Source organism: Diplotaxodon limnothrissa, linkage group LG6, assembly GCF_057381915.1.
Source record: "Diplotaxodon limnothrissa isolate DT_005_m linkage group LG6, D_limnothrissa_male_GT1.1, whole genome shotgun sequence".
Classification (NCBI taxonomy): Eukaryota; Metazoa; Chordata; class Actinopteri; order Cichliformes; family Cichlidae; genus Diplotaxodon; species Diplotaxodon limnothrissa.
In genome coordinates this window covers 12,324,009-12,346,570 of record NC_140601.1, presented here as the reverse complement: position 1 = coordinate 12,346,570, position 22,562 = coordinate 12,324,009, and the positions used below count along the sequence as shown (strand labels likewise).

At 41.1% G+C, this 22,562-nt stretch overlaps 2 protein-coding genes across 4 annotated transcripts; both read left to right on the top strand.

Moving 5' to 3' along the window:
• Positions 1-400: 400 nt before the first annotated feature.
• On the top strand, positions 401-8,176 carry LOC146630207 (uncharacterized). The gene is made up of 6 exons (XM_085356803.1): positions 401-585; positions 2,290-2,423; positions 4,140-5,092; positions 5,176-5,353; positions 5,457-5,588; positions 6,438-8,176. The coding sequence occupies exons 2-6, from the start codon at positions 2,306-2,308 to the stop codon at positions 7,136-7,138; spliced, it is 2,082 nt and encodes a 693-aa protein (XP_085212929.1). The 5' UTR covers positions 401-585; positions 2,290-2,305; the 3' UTR covers positions 7,139-8,176.
• A 1,281-nt stretch (positions 8,177-9,457) lies between these two features.
• gaa2 (alpha glucosidase 2) lies at positions 9,458-22,562 on the top strand. 3 transcript variants are annotated; one of them, XM_085356801.1, is made up of 21 exons: positions 9,458-9,491; positions 10,414-10,515; positions 10,704-11,276; positions 11,955-12,100; positions 12,334-12,499; positions 12,774-12,870; positions 13,379-13,498; positions 14,464-14,582; positions 14,725-14,856; positions 14,946-15,056; positions 16,241-16,354; positions 16,461-16,545; positions 16,625-16,742; positions 16,858-16,991; positions 17,189-17,340; positions 17,577-17,725; positions 17,804-17,945; positions 18,034-18,132; positions 19,664-19,828; positions 20,040-20,186; positions 21,145-22,562. In XM_085356801.1, the coding sequence occupies exons 2-21, from the start codon at positions 10,429-10,431 to the stop codon at positions 21,205-21,207; spliced, it is 2,919 nt and encodes a 972-aa protein (XP_085212927.1). In that variant the 5' UTR covers positions 9,458-9,491; positions 10,414-10,428; the 3' UTR covers positions 21,208-22,562. The 3 variants fall into 3 exon arrangements, with proteins under 3 accessions (XP_085212927.1, XP_085212926.1, XP_085212925.1); XM_085356800.1 differs by lacking the exon at positions 9,458-9,491 and adding an exon at positions 9,519-9,675; XM_085356799.1 differs by lacking the exon at positions 9,458-9,491 and adding an exon at positions 10,064-10,181.

Genomic DNA, 22,562 nt, shown 5'->3' with positions numbered 1-22,562 from the left:
TGACAAGGTTTACCTAATGAAATGGCCAGTGCTCGATCTGTAACATTATTCACATGCATTTGACATTTGCAGCACTTGAAAAGTAAAAAAAAAAGTTGTATGTAAATAGAGACATAATTGAATGCGTCATAGCAGAAGCTCGTGAATGTATTAATCTTTGTATGTTGCATGTATTAGTGCAGTGCAGCAGAGAATTCCAATAGTTACACCTGTGCTTGACGATCCTCTTCTATTTGAATATTTAAGGAATGACTGACTGCAGTGCGGTTTTAACACATTTCAAAACGGTTTTGCATGTTTGCGAATTGACAAAAAAGCTCCACGAAATGTTATTACCGAGGCTTTTATTGTGATTTAAAAGGCCAACCGGAAGTTCCGACGATACTTGAAGCTAGAAGCTAAAGCTAGAAAGGTTGTCATCAAATCCAGACGCTTATTTGCCGTAACTCATTAGTTGACATTAATTTGACACTGTGTGAACACATGAACATGAACCCAAGGGAGACGTAGAAATATTTCCAGGTCGTCTCCATAAACTTCTGTCGAGCGACTACTTTTTTACCTGGGGGAAAAATCTATACAGAGGTTGGTCAAAATGTCTATTGTCTGTTGTTAAGTGTTAGCTAGCTGAGTTAGCGTCGTTTGCAGAGCTTAGGGGGAGTCTGCGCAAATTTATCACTTATAACGTCGGAGCATGAGACGGTGGGACCTGTTATTAGTTGCTGAATATCGGTTGTAGCTTAAGGGGGCTGATAGCTACCTGCTAAGATGAGCATAGCTGGTAAACGTTAGTGGCTAGCTGTTTAATAACAGTAGATGGAGGCAGAGATGGTGGCTGACCAAAGCGCTGGTCACCGCCGCGTCACGACTCACAGGCATCATTCAGCCTGAGGTCAAACTGTCTGTACTACTGTGTGCGTCTGCTCCGGCTGAGATGGCTATTCATTGCCACGACTTATATACACCAACAGGTCAGTCAGTCAGGCTGCTGCTTAACTTAAGTCAACATTAATGTGACACTTCATGGATGAGACAGATTAGCCCCTCCGAGCTAATGCTACTGAGCTAGCCGAGACACTCAGTTGACACAGATCTATGAGTACAGCTTCCCCTACTGCAGACCACTTCAGAGCTTGCTGAATTATTTTATTTATTTATTTTTACACAGAATTCACAGTAATATAGGTCACTGAAGAGGCAGCTCAGATTTAAAGGCCCAGCCTGGTTCACCTCCTCTACAGAGCAGCATCTAAGCTGCCCAAGTGTCCTTGAGCAGGACGATGGAGGCAGTTTGCTCACTGTGACAAGAATGCCTTTATTACTCAGATCTAAGCTTAAGCAGCCTGCAACCAAATGAAGAGAACATCAGTCACTATGTGAGCCCCAGTGGGTTATTTGTGGCATTAAATGAATCAACCTAATGAGGTAATCACAGCTGGGTTAAATAAAAATCTGTGGCTCATTATGAAATGTAATAACATCAGAAACAACACTGTAATCATTTGAGATGCCCCACTTGTGAATTTATGTACCCATACTAGTTTTTAATACCAGTGTTTTTTTTCTTTAGCTGTTATTCCGTCTTTTGTGCCAGAGAAATAAATAAATATTCATTTAAAAAAAACAAACAAACATCTTTCTGCTCTTCATCACACTGTCTTTGAACATTTAGCCACCACAAAATTGATGACACAACAGATAAACATCGGCTACTGCCAACAGTAAATCTCATCATCTGCCAATCGCAGTCAGCAAGAACACTGGCCAAGGCCGATGTCTGCCTGATATATTAATGCATTTGTAATACACATCTATTTTATTGCTGCCAGTATGTCATGCTTAATTCTGATAAACATTTAATCCTAATAAGAAGTACCTTGAATATGGTTTCTTCAAAGAAATATGTTTTCTGTGTGGTCTGTGCTTGTAACATTTGTAATCGTTATCACCCAAGTAAACAACTTATATACACACAATAATTTTTTTCCTTTTCTTCACAATGTGCTGATCCAAATCAGGAAATGAGAGAAAATTATATTTATGATAAATAAAACTACTCAGGAAGCCAAATCAGGGAATTATGTTTATATGTCCCTTTGTAGTGTAATGCTAAAATACTTGTTATGTTTTTGCTCTCATTATTTCAAATACATGTTTTAGACCTATAATATAGGGGCCAAAAGGAAAGAGTCTAAAACAAGTCTGATGCTTTTAGCCAACTGCAGACAGTAGTTTGGTGTGAACTATTACTTTGGTGTTTGTTTACTGACAGTTATTCACCTTTATCAGGCTGTATATTTGAGAGATGGGCTCTGAAAACCCAGAAGACTTTGGTTCAGTTGTGATCCTTACTGAAGATGATCAGCAAGAGATTGGAGGGCTGATCAACTCTGATGGTGAAGAAGTGGATTTCTCAGATCTGAGTGAGTAAAAAAAACAGCAAAAATTAACCACCGACAAGAAAAATAGAAACTAGCGATGTTTTAAATACTGTGTGAGTCGTAGGAGTTTTGATTCTTGTGGTTTGTGGTGATTTCCTGTGTGAGGCATGTACCTTCCTTTATTATTCAATGTAATTCAACACAGTAGCAGTATAACTGTGTGCTGAAAATTGGAAGTTCTCACGTTAGGCGCATTTGTTAATCTAATTAACTGGACAGAGAGTGTCATCTGTGCATGTCCTCTCCTCATTAATGGCCTATCAGAAAAGGCATTTTTGGCTTTCTTTCTCTCAGATTTAGTTAGTTTCAAAGAAAGTACAGTTTTACACCTGCAGTGTTTATTCTGTTTAAAATCAGACTGTGGTTTGTTGCAGTTTGTTTGTGCAGATGTGAACATGGTGATCGCACGCTGGTGTGGATGAAAACAGCTGGACCGAGACCCTTGGTCTCAGTTCAATTCCAAACAAACTGTAAAGCGTTTCATTTATAGCATGAATGCAATCTGACCCAGCTACCAGATATATGTTGCAAGTTAGAGCTAAACACTTCCCTTTAGCCATGTATGCATTGCATTCTGGGATGCGGGCGGGTACCATAGTACATCAGTACGGCCTATTAAGTAGCTGTGATATGAGCATAAATTCTCCATGTTCTCCACTCATCCAGAACACAGCACCTTCTTCCTGTATTTACTTTCAGGAAATAAGTGGACTGGATATTGTCACGTGGTTTGTAGTGATACATTTGGTTCCTCTGTGTGAAAAGAAACCAAATCACAGGAAAAAGCTACAAGTTTACAAACTCATAAACTGATTTACACCAGAGTAAACAAACTATAGATGGAAAAATGCTCTAATATACTTCTCAAGAAGAATTATTTCCAAAGGTCCTGCAGCTGCTCCGATCTGCCACTAGTTTGTCTTTTTGTTTTTTTGAAGAAGCATAGCCTGCTTCTGAAATTGTTAAATAAATTGGTAAGAGAAAAACTAAAATAAATGAATATAGCCACTTTTGGATTTTGGCAAAAACAGTAGTGATAATGTTTGATCTAAGATGGGGAAGAATCCATCACTTTTGACCATCTTCACAAAGTGTGTCTGAGTTTATTAGATAATTAATTTTTTTTTGGCAATCAGCTCAGTTGGTTCAGAATTTTAATGTTGGTCATGAATCATGTGACTGTGTATTTGGTGACGATCAGAGAGAACTATGCGATCCATGATTAGTTTGACTAGTGAGCAATCCTCTTGCTCTCATTTTGATTGCTCAGTGGCTGCTAATCAGCCGGCCCCGGCGCTTCCTGTCTCGTGTGTCCATGTCTGCAGGCTGGTTACGTTGCTGTTGATATCCTAAAGCTGTCTCTCCAGAGAGTCTCTTCCTCCACGGTAAGACAGATGCCAGCTTCACTGACAGAACTTATTGTACGGTCCAAATGAGGACCATCTTCAGCAGCTACATTCGAAGGACGTGGAGCTGGAATCTGTGTGCAGGATGAAAGCTCATTGGAGAGGCTACTGACTCTATTGTTTAATTTTTTAGTTATTTGGTAACTGTTTCAAAATTAAATATTGGCAGTTCCCTCGCCCAGTCAGCTTTATAGACAACATCTGGTAACCTGATTTCTGAAGTGCTTCTAAGCATGGTGTTAGTTGTTCACACAGATTCTTGGTTGCTGATCTGTACTTTGTGTTTCCACAGGAGTGAGTGCCATCCCCGGTGCCATACCTGCAGATGCTCCCTCAAAGACATTTGGTCCAAGTGAGAATGAAAAACCGCCTTCTCTTCACACCTGCTCAGTATGTGGGAAAGACTTTCCTTATGCCTCTAAGCTTCAGCGTCACCTACGTACTCATTCGGGAGAGAGGCCTTTCCCGTGCTCCATGTGTGAGAAGAGATTTCCAGAAAAGGGGCTTCTCATGATCCATGAAAGGGTTCACACTGGGGAAAAGCCATTCCCTTGCACTTTCTGTGAGAAAAGATTTGCCAGTCAGGGGGAGCTCCGGCTACACCGGCGGACACACACTGGTGAGAGGCCTTACCACTGCTCCATCTGTCTAAAGAGCTTTTCTCGTCACTGGCACTTGAAAACGCACTTGGAGGCAATGCACTCTGAGGTTGTTGCAGGCTTTACGAGGAAGAAATTTCCCTGTTCAGACTGTGCGAAAAGCTGTAACTCAGCTGCTGAATTGAGGGATCATCAGAGGACTCACACTGGAGAAAGACCCTTCCAGTGCTCTTTCTGTGACAAACGCTTCGCCTTGTCAGGTACGCTTGTAAGACACGAGCGCCTCCATACTGGCATCACGCCTTACCACTGCTCTGACTGCGGAAAGACATTTGCACAGCAGTGGACCCTGACCACACACATGCGGACTCACACGGGAGAGAAACCTTACAGCTGCACGCAGTGCGATAAGTCTTTTGTTGCTCCTGGAGAGCTTCGGAGGCACACCAGGATTCACACTGGGGAAAAGCCATACACCTGCGCAGACTGTGGGAGGCACTTCTCATTGGCAGGAACTCTCAGAAACCATAAACGGTCATGCACACAGAGCAAGAAGGAGTCAGATACAGAGGTTGTGTCAGACTTAGTTCGGGCTGCAGCTGAAGAATCTTCCCAGCGAGATCAGGCCAGCAGCATCAGCTCTGAGGTAGTGGCAGTACACAGATATTCAAAAGTAGTATCTCTGTGTTTTATTTACTTCCATTTCTTCTTCTGAAATTGTGTTTTTAGGTGTCTGTCAGTCAGACTGTGCCTTGTGCAACTGAGCCCACTTCCTCAGAGGGTTTTAAAAAAGCAGCTCAGTGTGAAAATACCCCAGAAGGACCCATCGGCCAGCCGGACGACACTGCTCCCACCCCACATATGAATGTAATCGTGAAAGAGGAGGAAGAAGAGGAACCATTGTGCGGTAAGTAAACATGACATTCCAGAGTGTCTTTTTACGCATTAAGAGGAGTGTAAACATGTTTGATCAGCAGTGCTGTTTTTGTGTTGTTGTTGTTTTTTCCCAGTGGAAGAAACTCCAGAGCAGGTGTCTGTTGGTGAGGACTGTACCATACCAGAAGAAACAGAAAAGCAGCGTCAGGAAAGCACCACAGAAATTAGTATTACAGTAAAGGAGGAAGAACAGCAACCTCTCAATAGTAAGAATACACAACAGCAAATCCTACTGCTGATGAGTAGTCACTAACTGGGATGTGGGTAACTAGGTTATCTAATATCCCTCTTCCACTAGTATCTACTTGACTGGGCTCGACTCGGTTTTTAAGGTTTCCCATTAGGAGGTAGTACCTGGTAATCAAATCCGTCATTTTTGAAACCTGGCAACAAGGGAAATGGCCACACAAAAAACAATACAGTGGTACCTGAATCTGAGAAAAAGCCACACACTGAGCAGCATCATTTTGTCATACTCCTTTGGTGTGGCCTTTGGCGGACCTTTGCTGGACCTTCGCTGGTCCTTCGCTGGTGTTGCTATAATGACTCCGAGTATACTAGGTGGTTCTCGATTGTAGTGGAAAACAACCAAAACCGAATCAAGTCGAAGTTGAGCCACGTAGGCACAAGTGGAAAAGGTCTATGTGTTTTATAAAGTGGCTGGGCAAGAATGTGTTCTTTATCCCAGCTTTAGAGCAGCATTAAGTAACACTATATAGCAGTCGTTTAAAGAGGTGGGGGTAATTATAGGTTATTGTTGCACATAATTCTTCTGGGCTTTGACTTTCAATGGTGAAAGCTGTTGGGTGACAGCCTTCACTTTTAAAGCAACAGCAACATCTTAAACCAGTAATTTTACTTTACAATGTAACAGGAAACTTGTTAGGTGTAATTTAGCTAAATATGATGCTTTTCCATTTTAGAAATAACGAATGGCAGACACTGCATCAAACTTATATTCCAACATACAATATCTAGTAGCTTTAACTTTTTGTTTGTTCTTTTTGGTGGTTTCAAATGGCTTGTTTTAGCTCTTCATATTTACATTTCCACAGTGTCTGGAAAAGATCCCGAGCGTGTTGCAAACAGTGAAAAAGAATGCCCTCCATCACCGCCAGTGCGGGGAGAGTCAAATAACAACATACCAAAGAGCTCTTACTGCTGTGGCCTCTGTGGAAGAGACTGCCACAAGATGTCTGCGCTTCAGATCCACATGCGAATTCACTCTGGAGAGAAACCGTACCGCTGCACCCTGTGTGGGAAACAGTTCACCCAGAAAGGGCAACTCAAAGGTCACTATAAAGTTCACACAGGAGAGAAACCGTTTTCCTGTCCGGACTGTGGGAAGAGCTTCGCCCACTCGGGGGCCATGAACAGACATCGGCTCACGCACACAGGAGAGAGGCCCTACCACTGCTCCGTGTGCGACAGGAGCTTCAACCAGTCCGGCCGCTTGAGGGAACACGAGAAAATCCACTTAGGTGAGAAGTTTGACTGTCCTGAGTGTGAGAAGAGTTTCACACGAGCTTCAAGCCTAAAGAATCACTTCAGGCTCCACACAGGAGAGAGGCCGTACGGCTGTGACATCTGTGGGAGAGGCTTCAGCCGCTCACAAAGCCTGAGGCTCCACAGACGAAAACACGAGCAGATTCAGACCGAGGAGGAGTCTGCGTTCAATATGAGGAATGATGACTTATCACACAGCGATGATAACTCTCCAATTAATATGTGCATAACAGACAAGAAAGATGGATGATGTATTTAAAAGACATGTACCTCTAGTATTATTAAGACTTCAGACAGTAAAACAGGAACAAGGTGATGTGGAAATAAGGGACTACCTCTGTGATTAGAACTTTATTCATACTTTTGTGTGGTTTTTCACACTAGGGATGTGCAGCACTAGTCGGGCAGGCGACTACATGTTGCTTTCCTCACTAGTCATCGCAAGAAATGTTAGCGCTATAAGCAAAATATTCATATTTCTTAATGTATAATGCCAGTAAACTGTTCTAAGGTGTAGGTGTTATGTAGGAGTGTAGCCCCAGCAGCACGCCTCTCTTTCTTTCTGTGACAAGAACCTGAAAGCAAGCAATGTGAAAAACAAGCAGACGACAGACGCACTAACCAGTGCGGTATGGAAATATTTTGATCTTTTAAAAAAGTGAACAGCTGCGTGTAGGCCATGGCAGAAACTGCTACTGGAGCGGTGCATGAACACAGTCTGCACAGACGTGTGGACGTTTACCTGCACAGACAGAAACATTAGCCACACTTGGTAAACTAACCTTGTACACTAACATTGTGTGGGCAGTGCTAGACACAGCTCAGCACACATTTCAGCTGCATTATAATATGGATGAACATTTAAAGAATGTGATTAGCTGTTTTAAATGGGTCTCAAGTACACAAGCAGTATATGTGCGTCTACTAGACTGAAATTTTACTGTCACAAGTTTTTTTCTCAGATTGGTTGACTGGTCCGATTTTCTTTTCATTAGTTTTTTTCCCGAATTTACATGAAAATAATACTAACTTTAAAAAATTTAACTCCCTGAAGAGTGTAGACAGGCTTCTAAATAGATACACACCAAGTAATGTTCAGTAACACCAACCAAACATATTTCTACTAATTTATGTAACATCTTGGAAAGTGTTTAAAATTCTATATATTGGAGGTCACTTTTACCTAACTCTGTCACTGATTACCTGTCCTGGAGCCACTGGAATAGTCCACTCACACTTATTATTATGAGTGACTGATTTAAAAGTCTGTGATTACACTTGTTTTTCATGCAGTATTTGTTATCAGGCTAATAGTGTATGTGGAAATTTGGTTGAAATTTTTTGTACTAAGCGTTATAGTGGCCCATTAAGCAGTTTAAGAATCAGGTGAATCTGAACCTTCTTTCAGACATTTAGCCAGAAATGAAACTAAATGTCATGAAATAATCAACAATGAAGCCAGTCTTCTGTAAGTGGCGAATGCTTATTAAGTCTTGTTTTCGATTGTTACTTATTAGCCAGATAACAATTCGGGTTCACCTGATTTTGTCGTCTTTTAAAGGCCGAGTAACCGACATGATTAAAGGTACCATCCTCTAATTCTGTGATGCTAAAGGCAATAATTTGAAGCCATGTAGGTGGTTAATTATGCCATGTGCTGCCTCTGTCTAAATGTATGGGACATGTCATGTTGAACAATAAAAGTTCTAAACACTACTTTGTTTGGGATTTCAGGGCCTGAATATGCTAGGGCAGGTTTAATATTGTAGTTTTTGCAAAGACCAGAACGATGCAGTTTATGGCAAACTTAAAAGAACCTTGCAGTGACAACATGTGGAATAAAGTAACATAATTACCAGCTACAGTGAACAAATAATATAATGCATATGATTCGGAAAAGCAACGTTCTACAGTGAGTGAGTATGTTTATTCTGGAATATATTTTGATCATTTAATTTGAGCCCCATTAAGCTACTTAAGCAGGACTGTATTTTTTACTTTATTTATTATTTTTATATTTTGCAAAGCAATTATCCAACACAAAATTCTGTTTACACTATTGTGCATCACAAGTTTCACAAATGAAAATCTGTAAATCATATTTCTCCACCTGAGACTAAAAATTTTTCAAACTGGGACAGCCATTTTTCTCCATTTTTTTTCTTTCTTCTTCTTAACTGATTTTCCTTTTTTTTCTTTAAATTTTTTTGTTTGTTTGTCTGTCCGATTCCTTGAAATTGGGAACATAATTTGAAATTTTGGGATACCAAGCTGAAATTTTGCAGTAATAACTTGAAATTTTTACTTATGTTTTTTTCAGTCATGATAGATGTTGGTCATCTAATCGCCTTCACATATTGCCACCACTTTCACAGAAGTCCCAGCTGCTCCTAAAGGCAGCACCGCTGAGAGCAAGCGTTCTTCTGACCAGTGTTGGGAAACAAAAAATTACTAACATATGGTCGGTAATTTTTATTTTACCGACCATATATATATATATATATATATCTCAACGCGAGATATTTGTTTGTGGAGCATAAAGGCTGTATGCTCAAAGTTTGTTGGAGGGGACTGCGTCAAACGGAAGTTGTTGGAATTACGAGGTATTTTGAAAGCGCCGTAGAGATAAATAAACGCACACCGCGCCGAGCAGGCTGTGGTGGCAGAGGTTATTAACACTACGAAAAATTTAGCTTCGTAACGCGTAATTTAAAGCTAACTTTGGGCTGTATATTGCACCTCTGCGCCTGCAGAGAATAAAGCATATCCGGTTGGACGTCGCTAAAGGTAACACTCCTGTCTGTAAACGTTTGCTAAACTTAAGACTGCTGCTAAAGTAAGCTAACGCTAACGTACGTAACCTTAATGAAAAACAATAGCGTACCACTGTAGCAGGCTAGGGTGAACAGCTGTTTTATCTATTGCTTAACACCTGTAAATAAATCTCGAATGAACTTAGAGGCCGTACGTCTCCTAGGTGAACTTTGACATTCACGTGTATATCTACGCAGTAGCTAGCTAAAGTTAGCCACAAGTTGTTCAGGACCTCTCATTCGTGTGACTGGGAATAACACCGCAGCTTGGATTACGATATTAAAATATAAATTTCATTAAATTCATTTCTTTGTTTATATAAGTTAATATAACTGCAGTTAACGCGTATTTTCCGCATGTGTGACCTTTACTTGAAGGCTAAACTTGCTGCAGTTCAAAATGCAGCATGCCCAGTATATTAGTCACGGAACAGCTGGTGTATGGTGGTATTAGGCACATTAATTGTGACATTTATTACAGTTGAGTAAATGCCTAAATCTTAACCCTAATGCTTAATAAACATTAGACATCGCAGACACTGTAGTTTGTTTGTATATTTTTTTCCATTGTACTCATTGCATTGAAATGGGAGAAACTAAGTTTCACTTCACTGTTTGTCATGCACTTCTTCCAGCAGCTTCACACAAAGGAAATGAATCGTGGCTGCATGTCTCGACTGACTTTGCTCTCCTCTGTCTCTCACTGTCATAGACTCTTATTGCCACAATGGTTTCCTACAAGAAGTTGAATCCTGAAGATGTCCAGTTTTCCAGCGCAGTTTTGTCAGAAGAGCCTGTTCAAGGCGAGGCTTCAGTGAGTTAGCTTGTGTTTATGAATCTGTTTGTCATTTTATAATCCGTAGAGGCTTACAATTTTACGTTTTAGTATATTATCTCTTTCATTAGGATGACTCACAAGAATTAGGATCTTTATGAGGAAAGTCTGTATTTTACTGTATCCAGTGCTGAAACTGGATTTTTACTTCATTCCTGTGTTTCAAGGCGCTGGAGCCAGAGGACGCCTCATTGCTTCAACGTGGACCTTCATGCTCCGTCACCACGGGCCTCCTGGTGATCGGCTGCCTCCTGCTGGTGCTCTGTGGAGCATGGCTACTGGGTGCTGTGTTATGGCTGCACACTCCCAACCAACAGGAGCATAAACCGCCATTGCCGGGCCCAGGACAAACACCGGGCCCCAAAGTGCAAACATCAGCGAACGATACTGCTGCCTCTTTCCGCAGTGAGACATGCAGTCTGATACCAGAGGCGTGGAGGTTTGATTGCTACCCTGAAAGAGGGGTGGTTGTGACCCGAGAGCTGTGCGAGGCAAGGAACTGCTGCTTTATCCCTGCGTCCACCGCTTTCTCCTCTGCCAGTCGCCCGTCAGGGAAAAATGGAATCCCTTGGTGTTTCTATCCTTCAGAGTTCCCTTCGTACTCGCTCGTGTCACTAAATGACACGCTGCTGGGACAGAAAGCTACGCTCGTGAAGGAGGTGAAGACGTATTACCCTGGAGACATCCTCACCATAGAAGTGGAGATGCGTTATGAGACGGACAAGCGGCTGCGTGTCAGGGTGAGTAGAGGTTTCACATTTAGTCATGGAAAACATAGAAGGGCAAAATTTTGGAAACTTACAAGTTGATGAATACATTTTGCTCATGTTCATGTATTAAAGAGCCTTTAAAACTTATAATTCATGCTGCGTTTTTGCACTGATCTTCTGTTTCTGTGTTCATTTTCTTAATTGGAGGAAGCGACAGACCAATAAAAGAATTAGTATTTGGTTTAAATAAAAGGGTATTATATAAAGGCTGTAATTTGGAAATTGGCACGGGCTAAACTGCCTTATAGTCTTAAATAAACATGATTGTTGGACAGCGATAGTTAAGAAACTTTATATGAAATGACTGAGTCACACTGTAAGAAACCTAAATGTGGAAAAAAGATGGGCAGATGGACTTCCAGTGCACACATCTGTTGATTCTTGCTTTGCATATAAAACAAACATGTTGACCTTTGCACTGTGATAATTTTATTGATTAATATTCATGACAATAAAGATAAGAGAAACTACACCTGTCTATTACAGATGTAAGAAAAATTTGCTCTCCTTTGCATTGCATTTTTCATTTCATCAGGTTCAAATCTAATCCTGTAAATTTGCTTGATTAATTAAGTTGTTTTTTTTTTAATTCTGATAAAATGTTTGTAACAATTACTGTCAGTTAACCACAAATTTTTCTCCATCAAGATCACCGACCCTTCAAGCTCACGCTTTGAAGTTCCCATCTCCGTCCCCACTGTCACCAACAAGACAGAAAGCCCAGATTATATCATCGAGCTCTCAAAGCAACCATTTGGTCTTGTGGTGAAGAGGCGCTCAACAGGAGCAGTACTGTAAGTCTGAGCTGAATGGGACATTCTGAAATGTGAGGAATAAAATATCTGATTCAGAGGGATTTTTTTCCACTTGCGGCTCTGTGTTGTAGGTCTCATTTGGCTTACGTTGAAGAAAAGGGCTGTAGTTAGATTTCCTCATTCATATACATATTGGATACTCTTAACTGTATATATGTATTCAGTTATGAAATAACAGTCTCATTAATGCTTGTCCAAATGTTTCCTGTTAGTCTGAACACCACTGTGGCGCCTCTCTTCTACGCGGATCAGTTCCTCCAGTTCTCCACTTCCCTACCTACGCAGTTCATTTATGGCCTGGGCGAGCATCGCTCCACCTTCCTGCACGATGTCCACTGGAACACGCTCACCATGTGGGCTAGAGATGTGCCTCCAACGGTAACCATCAGTCACAGATACAGCTGCTGTGTGATCCCTCAGATGTTCACGTTAATATAGTTTTTGTCAGTAAAATGATCAGTTAGTTATTCTGTCTGATCATCTTTGATACTTTGCTGCCATGCTCTCACGTTTGCAGTCAGTTCACAAAGCTGTTGCAGGCTGTCTTTGGAGGATGACAGGAGGCTGAATTAATTTTGTTAACTGGCTGGATAAAACTGCAGATTACATGAAATGTATTGTAATATCTTTGCATTCTTCTTCCGTACTGTAGGAGCAGACAAACCTGTATGGGGCTCATCCATTTTACCTGGCAATGGAAGATGGAGGGAACGCACACGGCTTCTTCCTGCTGAACAGCAATGCAATGGGTAAGTCTGTTAGTCACCCTAATACCTTCTGGTTTCACAATGTGCAATAGGTCACATACACAAACACTCAGGAACAGCAGAATAAAATGCTTAAGCTTACAAGTCAAGTTCACATGACAGCAGCTGACTAAGTTAAGCAATTTCATAAAAGCAGAAGTTACAAATGGACTTTCCAGTGTGTGACAATAAACTTCATATCATACTCAGATGTCATATTGATTATTCAGAGCTTTGCCAACACAAACTGTAAAACGATTTGCAATGTACTGAAGTTTTAATAAGATTTGTTTCATTTTGCCATTGAACTAAGTTATGTTGAAAATCACCTTTAGATTATTATACAGACCTCTGTTCTTTTCTGCGTTTGTTTTCTGTGTTGTTCTTTCACAAACTGAAGATGTAGTTTGGAAATGAGAATGATCAGCCTAATATCTTACTCTATTTTCTTCTAAAGTGCACGTTTCTTTTGATGAAAAATGTCTCATCAGTTTCTTATCTGTTTTGTCAGACGTGGCCCTCCAGCCTACCCCGGCCCTTACCTGGCGTACTATTGGTGGGATCCTTGACTTTTACATTTTCCTTGGTCCTGATCCTGGTTCAGTGGTTCAGCAATATGTGGATGTTGTAGGTCAGTAGTAGCACTGTGATGAGATGCACATATATGTAGGCATGTGTACTGCACCCTGATCCATGTTTTCATGGGAGAAAACCTCAAAAATCAGACAACCACCCTTTGAGCAAACACTTGGCAAAAGTGGGAAGGAAAAACTCCCTTTTAAGTGCTCTACTGGGGTGATGCAGTACTATAGTACTATGTCAAGATAAGATGGAGCCTGATTATTCAAGACCTTGTATAGACTTATCACCTCGTGTGATAAGTAGGATTTTAAATTTGAGTTAGGATTTAACAGGGAGCCAATGAAGAGGAGCCAGTACAGGAGAAATATTCTCTCTTTCTGGTCCCTGTCAGGACTCTTGCTGCAGCATTTTTGGAACAACTGAAGGCTTTTCAGGGAGCTTTTAGAACAGTCATATGAATGACAGTAGTCCAGCCTAGAAGTAATAAATGCATGAACTAATTTCAGCATCACCCTGAGACAGGATAATTTTAGAGATGTTGCACAAATGGAAGAAAGCAGTCCAACATATTTGTTTAATATGTGCATTGAAGGACATGTCTTGGTCAAAAATGACTCCAAGGTTCCTCACAGTGTTACTGGAGGCCAAAGTAATGCCATCTAGACTAAGAATCTGGTAAGACAGATGATTACTCTGGAAATATCTCACATTATAAGCAGGAAATCGGAGGTCATCCAGGTTTTTATGTCCTCATGACATTACTGTAGTTTAATCAATTGCCGTGTGTTATCTAACTTCATGGATAGATGAAGCTGGTTATGATCTGTATAGCAATGAAAATGTATTCTAGGCCTGAGAGAAGCATGTGAAATGTAAACAAACTGGTCCCAGCATAGAACCCTGTGGAACTCCATTATATAAATAACTCCAGCCTTTTGCCTCTGTCACCTTGAGTTTGTCCTGTTTTTGTTTTGAGAATCGCCACTTTCTTTTCATCCATCTTTGTTGACACAGGATACCCAGCGATGCCAGTCTACTGGGCCTTAGGGTACCATCTCTGCCGATGGGGCTACGACACGAGTAATTCTACGTGGGAGGTTGTCAAGAGCATGAGGAATTATGGGATACCTCAGGTAATTTCTTTTGTAGTACGTGTCAGTGTTTTTAGTTTTTGTTCTTTTGTAATTAACCCTAAACATATGCATTTCTCTTAAGTAGCTTTAGGATGAGTGAATTCATTTTATTATTAATAATAATGAGTCTGTTTAATCGCAGGATGTCCAATGGAATGACATTGACTACATGGACAAATTTATGGACTTTACATATGAATCAAAAAAGTTTGACACACTACCTGAACTGGTCAGGGACCTACATGCTCATAACCAACGCTACGTCATGATCCTGGTATGCAAACACACGTGTACTTGGTCTCATGTGTTTTGTGTCTGCTTTGGCATGTGAGTGTTTAAGTGAGTCGTTTATTAATCCTTCAGGACCCGGGTATCAGCAGCACACAACCCGAGGGCTCATACTGGCCCTTCGATGAAGGTGTAAAGAGAGGAGTTTTTATTAAAGATGCTGAAGGGAAAACGCTTATTGGGAAGGTGAGACATGAAGCCACACAACCACATTAACTGAGCCATGTTCTGTGACGCAGGATTAATGAGTTAGGGAAACATGTTGAGCCTAGAGCCTGTATATGATGGTGCTGGGCTTTCTTGTTCCAGAGTAGATTTAAGTATTTGTGAGCCCCACTTTTTCATTGATTCTTTTGCTGATGAAATAATCAAAGTGCACAGTAGATACTTAGCAGAGATGTTCGTTGTTGTGCGTCTTGTTTCACAGGAATTTTAAGCATAAATATGCCTGGGCCTAATCTGCTGCTAAGTCAGTATTGCTGCTATTAAGATGTTTTTATTGGTATTTATCACAGAGAATATTCATTCCTTCATTATGGAGGCCATGTCAGACCTGAATACACTTATCTAATGTTAATATTGAGAGTGCACCCAGGGGTAAAATAAATACTTTCACTGATGAATTTACAGGATTAACAGTTTTCTGCAACATTCCCCTCTTCTCTACTTTGATGTACCTGTGTTGTGTTTTGCTGTAATAAGTCTTTACATCCTTTATCTCTCCTGCTGTTTCTCTTGACTGATTGGGCAGAACTTAATTGGTTCATTTTGTGCAGAAGATGCAAATAATGCATCAGAAGCCTGCTTTTATTTTAGCATGCGCAGAGACCCCGGGCTTTCTTTGAAAGCTGCTAACTATCATTGTGATACCTGCTGTCTCAAATCAAATCCCCAATCAAAGAAAGCAGAGTTACACTGAACCAGCTTCTTACTCCACCAGTTCTTCGATCACTTAAACCCATGTAGACGTCACTGATTCAGAGGTTTTAATAGAAGTGTTCAGTGTCCTGACACAGAATGTGAGAATCCATATACGTTCTGTCTTGAGCATGGAAAGCGACCTACTCCTGACCAGGTTATGTTAAACACAAGTTACCATGGCGATTTTAGCAAGACAAAAAGAGAGCCCCGTTCATGTACCAGAAAACTCTGACTTTAGGCTCATCACAGCTCACTCACTCATTAATCTGGGCGGTACTACAGTAGCTACAGTATAGCTGAAAGCTTTTGAAAGTTCTCCAGCTTCATTAGCTCTACGTAATTCAGCTGGACCGGTTCTTAAGTGCAGCCTGGCGAGCCCAATAATAAATGAACATGGTTTTGAATGTTAAGCATGAATTTAAACTAAAATTCTTTCTTCCCGTTTCCAGGTGTGGCCTGGTCTCACGGCATATCCAGATTTCTCTGATGAAGTGACACATGAATGGTGGTATGACAACCTACAGATGTTCCACGATAAGGTGGCGTTTGATGGATTATGGATTGTAAGTATGAGAACAGTGCAGGCTGTTAAATAAGTAATCACTGACTCCTGCCTAGATGTCTCCTTATGATTATTTAAAGATCTGACAACACTTCACTTGGTTTTAGGACATGAATGAGCCATCAAACTTCCTGGATGGATCGACCAGTGGCTGCCCAACAAACAATCTTGAAAACCCTCCTTACACTCCAGGTAGGAGATTGGATCTACAACGGAGATCACACTACAAACATACAATACATTTGGGTTTCATGGGGTCTTCTGCTTTCAGGTGTACTGGGAGGTTTGCTGAGAGCCAAAACCTTGTGTGCCACCGCGCAGCAGAAGCAGTCCATACATTACAACATGCACAGTCTGTATGGACTGATGGAAGCTAAAGCCTCTGCAAGGTTTGATGCTCTCAATACTCGGATGTACACACGCAACGGAAATAAAACACTACAATACTTCTTCATTACACACTTTGTCTTGTTGTTTTCACTTCCTCTCTGTCCCCGTGTTCAGCGCTCTGAAGCGAATTGTGGCAAAGAGACCTTTCGTGATCTCTCGCTCCACCTTCCCCAGTCAGGGCATGTACTCTGGTCACTGGCTTGGAGACAACAGGAGTCAGTGGAAAGACCTTTACACTTCTATAGCAGGTCAGAAGTTCAGCAGATACAGATCATACACACTGATGCATAAACGACGACACTGTGGCTGATCTGTTGTCGTAAAACTGCTTATTTGAATTCTTGGATAATCTCTTCTATTATTTATCATTTTGGATTTGAGGATGTTTCGTGAGAAATTGTCCGTCTCATCGTTGGATATTTAACTCCCATTTCCTTCTGTGCAGGTATGCTGACCTTTAACCTTTTGGGCATCCCGCTGGTAGGAGCAGATGTCTGCGGCTTCAGCGAGGAGACGCAGGAGGAATTGTGCGTCCGCTGGACTCAGCTGGGAGCTTTCTATCCGTTCACACGAAACCACAACGCCATCAGCATGAAGGTAAGAGTGTCCTCTTCAGTTTATCACTTACAGGTTTAGCTGTGCTTCTGAAAATTGTACTTATTTGTTTATTTATAGTTTCGTGATGACACCTGAAACTTTTACATCAGTGTTTGTTTTGTAGCTTGAGACGTCATTTGGAGAATCTAAACATGTAACTGCATGTCTACTAATAGATTCATTTTTCTATTTTGCATCTCCTACTGTGTGTGGGGCTTATTTTTGTGGTTTTACAGCCTCAAGACCCGACAGCTTTCAGCCCGCTTGCTCGCACAGCCACGAAGGAGGCTCTGCTGCTGCGCTACTCTCTCTTCCCTGTTCTCTACACTCTCTTCCATCACGCGCATGTGCACGGACACACAGTGGCTCGACCAATAATGTTCGAGTGAGTAGGAATCCTAAAAGCACAGATTTTCATGTATTCCGTGTGTTTCCGGGGTGCATAACTTTACGTACTCAAAAGGTTTCCCAAAGACGTGAAAGCCTACGGCATCGACAAGCAGTTCATGTGGGGGAAGAGTTTGTTGGTGACACCAGTGTTGGATCCTGGAGTGGACTACGTGGATGGTTACTTCCCTGAGGGACTGTGGTACGACTATTACACGGTGAGACTCTGTGAGCGATAGTGCGAGGACAGAGCGTATGGTGACTTGATCAGAGTGCTTATATCATGTGTGTTCCTTTACTTCCCAGGGCGACTGTGTGACCAGTAAGGGCGAAGAGCTTCAACTCAATGCGCCTCTAGATAAGATCAACCTGCATTTGCGTGAGGGCTCCATTATACCAACACAGGTAAAAGGTTTTTCAGCTAAAACGGTCCTGTTACAATGCTGGATGCTCAAATTAACCATGGGCAGACTTTTAAATAGTACAGTCAGAATATGTGGCTGTAATCCCTGTAAACCTAAGGGCATCTTACACTGCAGTTTGTTTACTCGAACCAAAATCTGTCATAAAAAAAAAAAAAACGTGAGAATGTTCAGTCTGCTGATTGGCCAAGTGCGTCTGAGGCGGGAGCAACAACAGTAAACAAAGGAAGTGTTCTGTGTTCTGGATGAGTAGAGAACATGGAGAATTTATGCTCATTTTACAGCTACTTGATTGGCCGTACTGACCTTCACATATGTATGGTACTCTCCCAGATCCCAGAATGCAAAGCATGACAGAGTGGGTACAGGAGCTGCTGTAGCCTAAACTTGCAGCGTGCACCTGCTAGTTTGTTCGGATAGAAGTTGGATCCTGTTCACACCATAAACAATCCACTCTGCAGTAGCACTCAGCAGTAAAAGTGGCAAAGTGTAAGTGAACAAGGTGAAAGCTTTGCCTTTAACTCCAATATTATTATTTTTGCAATGAAATTTAGAACAAGTTTACCAAAGTTTGAAGGAAATTTAGGCTAAAATGGGACTTTTCACGCTGAAGCACTCAACTTTGCTTCACATTACCTTGGCCGAGGTGAGAATGCAAATGTCTGACTCAGACTGAACATCAAACAGTCTTTAACCTGCCAGCCGGTCAGTAAACCTTGTGTAGCAAGCAGCACAGACCATACTGCACTGTGTAAGGGGGAGGCAGCTTTATCTCGTCAGCTTTCTCGTCGAAACCCCACAGAGCGTTTCCAGAAGTGTCAGCGTGTCTGAAACAGACAATCTCCCGTTGTGTGCTAGATATGAAGGGAAAGCACATGCATATCTACACTTGTCGCCGATATCTATCAGTGCATATCTGGCAGGGGTGTCCAACTCCAGGCCTCGAGGGCCGGTGTCCTGCAGGTTTTAGATGTGTCCTTGATCCAACACAGCTGATTTAAATGGCTAAATTAGCTCCTCAACATGTCCTGAAGTTCTCCAGAGGCCTGGTAACGAACTAATCATTTGATTCAGGTGTGTTGACTCAGGGTGAGATCTAAAACCTGCAGAAAACCGGCTCTCGAGGCCTGGAGTTGGACAGCCCTGATACATGGTTTATTGGATTTTATTATTTGAACCTTTTGAAACCTCTGCATCTCAAACATAAAAATATAACATTTAATCCAAACACATTCAGATGTAATTCACACAAATTACGCCAAAAAATTTTGTTAAATTTTTTTTGTGCTATAAACGATGATATCTGTGGCTCCATATGCTACCTCCTTGTGTTGGACTTTTGCCTTTTAAAATAACAAACAAACTCTAAGTCTGTGCTGAAAACTGAAGAATGCTGAAAACCGTGTGTGTGTGTGTGTGTGTGTGTCTGAATTTGTGATTCTACTGGTCAGATGTGTGTGTGTGTCTTCCACTTGATTCACATTCATCTTTTCTCTCTGTGCATGTTTGAACAGGCGCCCAACCTGACCCTGTGGGTAAGCACCGGTCAGCCTCTCCACCTCGTCTCAGCTCTCTCTCAAGATGGTTCAGCCAGTGGAGATCTGTTCTGGGATGATGGAGAGACCATCGACACCTACGAGACCAACCAGTACGCCTACATCATCTTCAGCATTGCTCAGGTGCTCACCTTCATCTATTTTGTAGAGTACAGTAATCTACCCTGCGTGTTTGCTCCTGTTTGCTCCAGCCTACTTTATCTGACTTCACACATCATGCCGCTGCTCGTGTAGATGAACTGTGTCTGGACCTGTCTAATTTAGCTGTTTTCAGAGAATCTCACCCGTGTTGTTGAAAAATGGTTTGAGCTTTTTTTATTACCTTATTTTGTAGAACACAATGACATCCCAGGTGCTCTCTAACCACATCGAGGCGTCATACATCACTGTGGAGTCGGCCTCCTTCTATGGTGTGAAGGAGAAGCCGAGCAGAGTGTTGGTGAACTCCCAAGATGCACCGTTTACCTACAGAAACAACCAGGTGAGGTTCTGAGTTATGTGGGGTCTTTTTTGTTTTTAGGTTTGGAAAAAGAAAACAGTGACACATCATAAAAAAAACTTAAAAAGACTGACAGGGCAAACAGAGAAGTGCACATGGTGAATCAAGCCTGCAAAGCATCACAATTATGTCAACAGAGAGAAGAAGCGAGTCTGAAATCAGTTTCTCATGACAGCGACCTTTCTCAGTTTAACAGACTCCACAGCTGGAGACAACCACATCAGCAGCACAACAGAGAACTCAAGTATCTACTGGGTTTTCCCACCTTTGCAAAAGAGACACCCCCCAAAAAAAAAAACAAAACAAAAACCTGGTACCTTTGGTTTTTACCGAAAGATGCTTCCTTGTTAAAGCTGCTAGGTTTCATAAATCAGCCTTGTTTCAGTTTCTAACACAGGATGAAACTGTACCCAGTATTTCCATCTTTTTCCTCTTCCTTTATTTTCAATTAAAAATATTTTTAAATTAATTTGATTGTTACTTTACACGTTTGTCACACAGTGTGTACTGTGAAAGCTGTCATTTTTTTTTGCATTTGGGCATTAAATAATTAATTTGATCAGTTATTTCGAGAAATGCAAAACTTTATGATATTAGTCCAGCACAGAAAAACTGGCAGCAACATGTATTTAAGGTATGAAATGTAAATGTGGTTATCTTAGTTTTATATTATAGAATTTTCTGATGGCATTGTTATAGATGGACAAAAAGCAGTGATTTAAAAAAAAAAAAAAGATCAATAATATTATTGAATAAGTCTTGAATAAAATATCAAATTAGTAGATTTTAGATTTAAAACCCTGTATTACTTGTGCTCATGAAGCCATGTGTTATTGCCATGGTGTTCTGTAGCTTTAATGCAGACAGCAGATAGTGTTGGCTTTGGTTTCACATGAAGATATTCTCCAAACAGTAATGATGCTTTCCTTCCTCTCTGCAGGTGTTAACAGTCGCTGATCTGGGTCTCAGCCTGAGTCAGAACTTCACCATCAGCTGGATGTAAGCAGCTGTGAAGCCACAAGCTTGCACAGCGCACCATCTCCAAGAATAAGAACAGCCATTTCTTTCAAATTATTTTGGCTCTTGACTCAAAGACACTCGATGCGAAATAGGGATGTCGGGTAATTTACTTCATTGATGGTCGTCGCCCTTTAAAGAGCAGTATTTCACTTAACTCTTCAAACCTTTCCTTGGGATATGCCTGTATAGCTCTGCAGCAAGCGTAGAAATGAAATCACTGGGGCTCAACATTTTCACCATTCAGATGTCCTTGTCAGTGTTTCCACATCTGCATTGGGTGTCTTGCTCGTAGGCTTCGTAAGGGAGGGATTCACTTAAAAAAGATCACAGCTGCTGACGTCAATGCAAACGCGCTTGAATACAAAGGTTGCGTGAATGTTAAGAGTTTATACCCGATGATTAGGAATAAAGAGCCAAAGCAAAGTGTCCGTCAGTTAGGAGTGAAATTTAAGGTACTCAGGAGCGAGGGGGTCATATTGTAGTGTTAATATCATCCTAATGCAGGCTTTGCACAATTAGTCAAAATCGCCTTCCTGTGCTCGGCATGCTTTGAAAAGCTTGTCATCACTGACCAATAGCAGTTTAGACGCAGCTTTAATGTCTTTGGAAGACCACTCTCTTTGTGTGTATCTGATTTATATTATAGTTTGGTCTGGGTAGTCTATACTAAGTTAATGTAATCAACACTGCATTTTTAATTTTACTTTTGTTCCCTTTTTTAAGTCCTCGTGAGCAGAAAAATGACGTGCAATAAATGAGTGAGATAAAATTAGCTTCCTTAAAATGTGACAGCATAGTTCATCATGTAGTTTGTTCCATGTGCTTGAAAGTTGTTTACAGTCTGTTTTGCACTAATTAGTACTGCAATATAGGACAGGTGGGTGTGCCTTATGATTCCTTTTCTTCTTTTTCTTTGTTTTTAAGCATCTCTGCTTTATAACGTCAGCCCCTTTTCAACGCTGAAGACCATATTACTGTTAAACACAAGAAGGACTTTGCTGATTACAAGTGTTGTACAATCATTTTACTGTGACTCGTCACTCTGACAGAGCAGAATACAAATGAAAGCTAAAACTTGTTTTCCTTGTTTTTAGATCAGCACTGTTCATTTCTGCCTAAATTTGAAATTGATTTAGTACATTTGCCGTGAATTAGTATTTCTCACGGATTCTTGTAGACAACACTGGAAAAGAATATGCTGACAACGACATGAATGCGTGTTCGTGTGATGTACTCATACTTCAAGTGTCACCGAGTTTGCAGTATTTTATTTTGAAGGTATTATAAATTTTATGTGCTCAAATTGAATTTCAGTTTGACTTTTATTTGAGTGTAACA